Source organism: Cynoglossus semilaevis, chromosome 17 (genome assembly GCF_000523025.1).
Source record: "Cynoglossus semilaevis isolate Cse_v1.0 chromosome 17, Cse_v1.0, whole genome shotgun sequence".
In the NCBI taxonomy this organism is placed as follows: Eukaryota; Metazoa; Chordata; class Actinopteri; order Pleuronectiformes; family Cynoglossidae; genus Cynoglossus; species Cynoglossus semilaevis.
In genome coordinates, this window is record NC_024323.1 from 10,051,343 (window position 1) to 10,060,478 (window position 9,136).

The 9,136-nt window shown below is 42.5% G+C and overlaps 1 protein-coding gene across 3 annotated transcripts in view; it reads right to left on the reverse strand.

Annotated features, from left to right (window-relative positions):
• The window catches only part of LOC103393174 (inactive phospholipase C-like protein 2), a 64,325-nt gene extending 55,401 nt beyond the window's left edge, over nt 1-8,924 (reverse strand). Inside the window, exons 1-4 of one of the 3 annotated variants that reach the window (XM_008330039.3) lie at nt 8,291-8,924; nt 7,847-7,954; nt 6,823-6,875; nt 2,845-3,392 (exon numbers count right to left, since the gene is read on the reverse strand). In XM_008330039.3, the coding sequence (XP_008328261.1) occupies nt 2,845-3,147 (303 nt within the window). In that variant the 5' untranslated portion in view covers nt 3,148-3,392; nt 6,823-6,875; nt 7,847-7,954; nt 8,291-8,924. Of the gene's footprint in view, nt 1-2,844; nt 3,393-3,532; nt 3,648-6,822; nt 6,876-7,846; nt 7,955-8,116 lie in introns of those variants that run through there. The other 2 variants (XM_008330038.3, XM_017040634.2) reach the window with 2 other exon arrangements.
• Nucleotides 8,925-9,136: the final 212 nt, after the last annotated feature.

Genomic DNA, 9,136 nt, shown 5'->3' on the forward strand with positions numbered 1-9,136 from the left:
ATCATTTCCCTGCCAGTAAAATAAGATTAGCTATGGAAACCCAACAGCCTCAGGTACAAATGCACTGATGAGTTTCTTTGCGGAGCCACAGTCTTTGCTGCTGGTTATTTAAGGAGACACGACATTGGAATTTGCTCATACTATTCGAAAAGCAAAGCTCAGCAGGGTTGACTTCTGTGTGAACAGGGAGTTCTGAAAAGCGGCGTTTGGAAGACTTGTTATCAATCAGGCACAATGCCCTGCGGCCTCTCTGTTATGCTTCGCTCATGAGTCAGGCAGATGTGGACAGTTTCTTTTGGTGGAGACAAGAGACAATCTTTGAGGTTTTTCAAGCGATGTGATAATACAAAGATGTTTTAGTTCTCCTTTTAGGAACAACAACATGGTAGTTAATATTAAAGTGATGGCTTCAGGATGAATACATTACACGACCGTAGCGGGGGAAACCGCTGAGATTCAACCACGTTAGAGCGTGTGTTTCATTTACCCACATCTTCCAGGAATTGGATAAAAGACTTTGACGAAGAATCGCCCAGTGTTTTGTGTCAGTTGCTAAGCAGGCTGGGTCCGATTGGACAGCATGCAACTCTCCAGTGTCCCACCTACGTAATACTTGTGTTGCCACCAAGGACCCCATTAACAGCCTCTCATGCCAACAGACTGCACACGGCGCTCAAGGCAATTCCAGCAAAACAAGCTTCGACAGTGTGTTCAATAACGTCAGAAGACTAAGTCATACTGCTTTATATCAATTAGGATATGAAGGACGATGTGACGAAGCCATAATGAGATGAGTTAAAATCACGCTGTTTATCACTGAAGGTTTTTAAACAAAACGTATAACGTAAATAATAATTTCTTTTGCCTTTGCCAGGACACTACCTCAGTACTGTCACATTTTCAAATGTGAGTTGTCCTGATACCATTTAAAACAAAAACCTGATACAATTTTCAAATGTGAGTTGTCCTGATACCGTTTAAAACAAAAACCTGATACATATACGAGTGTTTAAATTTGTGTACTCGTCGATAACAAGTTTGTTTTGAATAAATTAAGTGAACTGTGAGGCGTAAATATATACAGTATGTGGCACAGCTCTGTACGTAGGAAAGAGGGAGATATGCAGTGTGTGTGTGGGTGTGAGTTCCACTCACTCCACAGTGGGGAAAATACTGACATCCAGTTGAATTATCGTTAGATTAACACAGAGTCAAACAGGAACAAATATTTTGACAATAAACTAAGTCTTCAAACTGACACTACGGTCACACAAAAAAAAAATTTGAATAAAATGTTAAGGATGATTTTGATACAAATGTCATTACGAAATCAATGCAAATTAAAGATAAAATTTTGCTGAAGATTTCTGAGCCAGCTGAACAGAAAGTGAGCAGAGCTTTTACGCCATCAGTGCAGGAACATGTGTGCCGATCTAGCGACCCACTACAATCAGCTGCTCAAAGGTCAGTCAGTATGGTGTGTTTACCTACAGCAGTTCAGTGCCCCCTGCAGGTAGGTTATTTAAGGAGGTCAACAATGTCAGCATAGAATAAGATTAAAGTAACGATACTCCTGACGACACAGGCTACAACGCTAAATATGCTAACAACATGGTGTTAGTGTAGACAAAAGAGGAGTGCTAACAACATGGTGTTAGTGTAGACAATAGAGGAGTTTACACCTCACCGATTCACTTTTGGTTAATTTTATTGACGCAACATTGTGTGTGTGAATGTGTGTGTGTGTGTGTGTTAATTTGTTTATTAAATCATGAAAATGGAGCTGCACAGTTGAAGTGACTCTTGAGCGTTTCAAGTGGAAATGCTCTGTTCCCTTTCACTTCAGCTGGCTGTGCTAACTGTGTGGAAAGAAATATTATTTTTAATTTATTTTATCCTTAGATTAACATACTGTAACTGTCAGTTTGAATGTAGTTTTTTTTTTCTTTATACTTTAGAAACTCCTGGGTGAAAAAAACTGCATGTCAACCCATTTCCCACAGAGTGGGCCACATACGTAACACCGCCTTTCAGCCCTTTGCATATTTTGAATACGCTTTAAAAATATACTCTAAAAAAGTATCAGTGACGGTACTAGCATTAGCCTATATACACACATTTAAGCCCTTGTACCTATAACTGTTTGTAAACGCTGGTTATCGGGACAATCCCTCCTAACCTCGCCAACGTCCTGTTGGTCTTTTTCAAGTGTTTTTTTTTTTTTTTTTTTCCTTCATGGCGGTGTGCTGTCTGCGGCTGTAATTAATGCTGTAAAGTGATGAAAGGTCTTTACTTTTCCCCCTGGACTTGCAGAGTTGCGTCTCTCATCATCAGACCACTTCCTATGGTGGACTTCCACAGCTGTGATTTGCAGCCTAAATATGGAAAGTGAAGCTCGGCCCTCTGATTCTGTCTGCTGCTGATGTTCTGTACTGGATATTCTATTGCAGCAGCCATGGGGTGAGTGCTGTATTATCTCCAGATTGTAATGGAAGCCCTATTGAGTTCAGGGAATATCTACTCACTGATGGATACTGCAGCAGGAGCGATGGAGATGTTCTTCAGTGTGTGGGCTGCAAAAGCATGTGTGACCCTGGGAGACCTTTATAAAACTGCCTTGGAATGTATAGTTTGTTTCTCTAACTATTAGATACATTTTTGTGCGGTTTGTTAATACACAGAGAGAGTGATGTCTCATTTGGATGATATTTTTTATAGGTTTCTGTGGAGAAACTCTCGACCTCCACCAGCTCCCTCATGTTGAACTGTGTTGTGCGGCTGAATTAATTCCACACGTGTCACCTTGAGAATCATGCACAAGGACAATAATTAAGTGGCTCCTACCTTCATGATGCCGCAAGGTGTGTTTCCAGCTCCTTGACTCCTCTCGGCGGAGTGATCGCGGCTGCCACTCCCGATCCTTGGACTGCCCTGCTCCCTGTACCGTCCATTGGTGTAAACTCTGTCGGCTCCGTAGCCCTGGACGGCGGAGGACACCTCCAAGTACGCCCGGGTGCCACCGGGGACAAGTGGCGCCGCGTCGCCGGTAATTCCCGGAAGATTGGTCGCGCCCTGAGCTGCCGGGGCGCCGACAGCAGGGTCTAAAAAATGTCCCGACAAAGCATCTGAAGTGTGTATCCCTGCCATGACGCGCCGGTGTTAGAGCAAAGCTGAACAACTGCCCATTTTTTTCTTTAAACACCAAGCGGCGTCCAGTGCGTCTCGACTTGCTTCTTCTTCCCCGATCACCGCTGCGTCTCCATCACCGGAGCGCACGGGAGCGTGTGGGGCAGGGCAGCGGAGGGTCACGCTGATCCGTCCTGGTGAAGCGAGCAGACGGTGGAGTGACTCCACACGCCTCGCTCTCCTCCAGAGCTCTTTGGAGGCGGGTGCTCCAGGAGGAAGACAGAGAGAGAGAGAGAGAGAGAGAGGGAGGGGGGAGAGCAAAAAACAAGAGTAAATGTAAATGTAGATTTAACAGCAGCTTTCGCAGCTCAACTCCTGCGTGTCCACAAAAATCTGCTGGCTTCACCTCCACCTCTGCGGCTCTGAGCTCAGAGCATCGCCTCGCGTCCTCAGCACTTTTGCAGCGCTTTGAAACTGGAGCAGAGCGAAGCTTCACTTTCTCTCTCTCTCTCTCTCTCTCTCACACACACACACACACACACACACACACATCCGCGGGACAATTTGAAGACTAGGTGGGCGCAGACGCAGTGAGCCCATAGTCACATCTAATCATTTAAGGATCGCGGTCACGCGTAAAACAGTTCTATAAACAGTTCCCCAAAGTTTGGGTATTGGTACAGTACAACGGTTTTGCGTAAAACTGTTCGTTGATCGCTAATTTACTCCAAACTCAAACAAGAAGAGAGCTGGGTATAGACTAGGCATGGGCAAACTAAGGCCCGGGGGCCGGATGCGGCCCGTTCAGCTTTTTAATCCGGCCAGCCAAACTTTTCCAAATTATATAATTTATTCATACTTCTGCTTTTTCCCTGCAATACCCACGTTTCCTCAATAGATGATGTAGAAAATGATAAATGCATTTTAGCATTTTAACCTTTATGCATGACTTTTACATGTCATTTATCTTAGTTCGCACAAACTCCTGACCCGGCCCACCTGTCAAATTTTAGGACAATTGTGGCCCGCGGGTCAAAAAGTTTGCCCACGTTCCTGGAACTATTTGTTGCAGCCCACGTCAACAGTCGTTGATTCCGAAGAAACTGCTCATTGAACTAAGGTAATCAAGTCGTCGGTGCGATTCCGATATTAAGACACTTAAAGAAAATCCATTTAAATTAATTCTCCTTGTTGAACGTCCTCCTACACAATAGAGTGACCTCTGCTGCTGTCGTCCATCTTGGTTTTTGCTGTAGTCATCGTTGCCTTTCTATCATCTCTCTGTTCAAACTCCAGCATCTCAGTTATTTGTTTCCGTGACTTCTGTTCAGTTACTGTAGAGAGAGTTTTACAGCCTAAACTGCAGCGAGCTGCTGATTGGAACATTTGCATCAACCAGCAGTGGAACCAGCGATGGAGATTGGTGAATATATTTCCACAGAGGTGGCAGTGCAGCAATCAGCCAGAGTAGATAAATAAAGGCAGACACATTTAACCACGTAATCATTAAATGATAGCAGGGCAGAACTCCGGTTTACTGCGGCGGCCTAATCCCCACTCAGCATATCTTTTTTTTTTTTACCTATTCTTGATAACATGTTAGATAACATAAAAAATAAGCATAAAAAAGCAGTGTAGTGATGCTAATCCATGTGTCAAACTCTAGGCCTGGGGGCCAAATGTGGCCCGCCAAGTCATTTTGTACGGCCGGCTGGAACTTTAATAAAGTCCATGCAGAGTTTCTTGAGATTAATCATTTTTTAAAAAAATGTTAATCGTTTTTTAGCTTAAATGCAAAACACTAACCCTGCTGGGTTTTTGGAGTCACTGTGAGGTAGCGGACGGTCAGTTAAATTTACATTATTGAACTTCCCACCTTGAAACAGTCTGGACACTCCTGTTTCATTAAGTCCAACCTTAGCGCCACCTCACACTCCATAAATCTGGGGCTTTCTAGATGGAGGGCGTACCTCTCGGAGTCAGACCGAGTTATGTGTCCAATGAGCTGGGATAATGGAACAGTATTTACTGGAGACGCCGAAGGAGGGGCGACATCAAATCACAGCGAATTTGTAGGACATTGTTGAAGGTTGGCTTTTTAGAATGGAAAACGAAAAGGATACTATTGTTTTTGTACTGTCATCGTGCAATATACAGACAAATATAAACAAGACCAAAGTTGTCTAATGCATGTAGTTAAATATGTCCTCTGTGTCAAAGGAGCAAGTATATATGTATAAATCAGGGGTCATCAACTGTATATGTCGGAGGGCCATATTTTTTCTGGACTCCTCCCTGCCTTGGGGGCCGGACACGAATAAAAAGGAACAAAAAAAAAAAAAAATTTTCGTCTAACAGTATTCTTTGATGTTTATTTTGGAAATCCAGTCGCTGGCCGGATTGGATGGTTTGGCGGGCGAGATTGGGCCTGCGGGCCACCAGTTGATTATCAGAGAGCTAAATCGTCACTCGGTATGTTAAGTCACAGCGTGGGACAGTCTGCAAACGTTAAAAGTTCCATTCAAGAGTGCTGGCGTTTCTGCCCGCATGTGTCCACAGACCTTGGTGATGATAAGTGCTTTAATCCGCAGACAAAACACAGCCTCTCTAATCACACTCCATCTTATGAATGGGAAAGCGTGCGAGGGCTGTCGGAGGACGGTTACACCTCAAGGTCGCTCGGCCTTGAGGTGGGGGGGGGGGGGGGGGGGGGTGGGGGGGGGGGGGGGGGGGGGGGGGGGTTGAGGGATGGGTGAGATTCTGTGTTTGCTATAACAGAGGGTGGGGAGTTGTCAGGGTGAGTGGAGTAGAGGAGGGTAAACAGCAGATCTCCAGAAAGGAGAGGCTGTACAGATGATGCCCCCCCCCACCCCCTCCTCCAGCTCCTCATCCTCATATGATCTCCCTATGTCATGTTTTATGCATTCTTAGAAATAATTTAGCAAAGGCTGTGCCGTTAAAAGCCTCATCATTCGGCGCAGCTGTCTCTAGTTTTATAATAAGTAGCTTCACACAAGCGGCTTCCGGAGGCAAACATCAGCTTCATGTGGATCAAAGAGGTGGAAGTTCATACAAGGCCGTGACACGAGGACACGGCTCTGTTAAAAGGATCTCCGATAGCTACAGGTACGGGAAACTGTTAAACACTTAGTGCCGCAGCTGATCTGTGTTGTATCAGGAGCGTTCTGTAATGGAGATTGTTGCAGGATGCAATCTTAAAGCATCAATAAAAACAATACTCGATGTGGTAGTATAGTAACATACACTGATATTATTGGCTTAATATTAGCATAATTATGTAATACCTGTAAGAATCGTTATCGTTTTTTTTCTCAGATAATGAAAACCCGATATCGCAATACCTGGCTTTCGCCAAAGGATGTGTGCCCTAAAAATAGTTTTGGGGGACAAACGGTTGTATATTACTCATACTCATACAGGGGTTTGTACAGATAAATAAATAAATAAATAAATATTACCAGGCCTGTATCGGTATAAGTTGATATCTAATTCAGTAGGAACAGAATTCGAACGCAAGTCAGGGAGCCCCCGTAAATGGTTCACAAATTCATCCATTCATCCGACCACCAACATAGCTTTACACAATAATACTAACACAAAAGAAGAAGAACTCATCTGTTATGTTTCCCAGTCCAAACATGTACAGAACATATTTTTGACTGGAGACTAATTTACCTGTAAACGTGAATGTGATCGGTTCCTCGGTTCCATTTTCACCTTGTGATTGTCTGACAATGAAAAAGAGTCAAAACATACAAAATAAAATCACAATATTACAGTAAAATAATAAATAATGTGCAATTCACTTCTTTTCAGGTTATTATTATTTACATATTAGATGTCCACACTGTACCAAAAAAACAAGAATCTCACAAACAGAATCATGCCTCCACCCCACACACAGACACACACACTGTGGTGTTGTATTAAAGTCAGCTTGATATTGATCCGCTCATCAATTCCCATTTGGCTGCGGGCCACGAGAAGACCAAGGCCACCTGCCTCAAAACTAACAACGATCATTTTGTCCGAGGCCGCGTGTTGTTGTTTTTCACACTCTTTGCATCAACAGTCGTCTTTGTGGTTTAAACCGTAGACCGTGAGAAGACAATGAAGCTGCACACAACTCATGTCCCAGCAGTGTGTGAATTATTATATATATATATATACATATATACACACACAGGAAGTTCCTGCTGCGGAGCAAAGGGTGTGTTTTCCTGAGCTTTGCCACCGAACTTCCTTTCTTGGAAATGTGATCATGAAGTTTGACCGAAACAGAAACCCTGCATTTAACTGTTGTTTCGATGCCATAGCTACGATAGTGTTTGAATGTGGGGGAGGTGTGGGTTTTCTGTGCTCTATTAATTAATATGAGAAACGACTGTGTGTGTGTGTGTAATTACACTAAACGTTTAGCATTCATTTTAGTGTGTGAAACTCATCTGATCCACTACAGTTCTTCTTGTCCCTCTCTTCACTCTTGTCTTCTGTCTTTCCTAATGGACCAGGACCAGATGCTAACATCCATCATAGCTGGAATAGTGTTTAATTGCGCTAATTGTACGCGTTAGGCAGCGAGAGAAGCCATGCTGGTTAAGCGGCCCAGTGGTTGGGAACCCCTTTCCAGGTCCACAGGAAACTGGAACTTTACTATTGATTTTACCAAAGAAAACAAACAGACAGCAGACACAATTACCTGCAGTTTGGCTGAGTGTAGTTCAAGCAGCGCTCCCTCAGCAGAGAACCAATCAGGTCACTCCATACACATGTATCTGTTAAGTGCTCAATAGCCTTAATCACACACCTGAAACCAATACAGAAAACAATACAAACATAAATACAGAAAAACATATCCGTGGGTTGTAACATAGTAAATATTTCTATATACGTGAAAATAAATGACTGTCCTGGTTCGAATGTCCTGTTAAATGACGGTTATGTTTGAATTCTTTCTATTTGAACTCACCAAAAGACGCTGGCGTAGCAAAGTAATTCGTGTGTTGTAACTGGGTCGATAAAATGACGATATTGTGTTTATATATATATATATACTTGGGAGATAGTTCACGACAGGCGTTCTACTTAACACAACAACGACACACATCTGCCATATTTATTTTTATTCACGAGTTCGTCATACCTGCTACTTTGTTGTTATTTTTTTTTTCTGTCCTCATTTCCGTGCTCGTGTCAGCCTCAGCCCTTAGACCTTACTGACACCTGGTGGTGATATAGCGTAAATGATGTAAAATATAGACAAAATAGACCATTCAAAATAACAGCAATGACATGAATCCAGCGACAGAGACAATTGTTTTTCCTACTCGTCACTAAATATGAACTATTATTGTTAACATTGTTGATTATTTATGTTTTACAATTATTAAATGTTGTTAAAATGATGATGTAGCATATATTATGCTGTGCTTTTATTACACTCTTTACACTATCAAAACTGCCCTCTTTAAAAGGAAAAACAAACAAACATACAACAATACATCGATCTTTACAGGAATTCTGGGAGTTTAATTAAGTGTAGTATTTTCAAAGCTTTGCATGAATAAATTAGGCACCAGGAATTCCAGACCCTATGTATACTGTGTGTTTTTTTCAATTTGAATTTTTATAGGAATCGAAGACCAAAAAGGAACAAATCAGGAGCATTTACCTTAATTAATTTACTTTATTCAGTATTTCATAGACTTAAATTCAATTTTAACTTTTACCTTGTATTGAGTTTAAGTCAAATGTTCTAACACTCGAGTCCCCCCCCCCCGCCCCCCAATTTAAACTCTTAAACACTCCATAGTTTTGCTACAGCTATCATAGAGAAGAAGACTGTCTTACAGAGAATACGCAGCTTATTAAATAACTGATGCATTACTGCCACCATGTGATCATTAGCTAACTGAGCTTCTCCTGGCTAACATACCTCTGATGTCTTCAGTTGATAACTTGTCTAGTCCAGTGGCCCTCGTGGCCCACA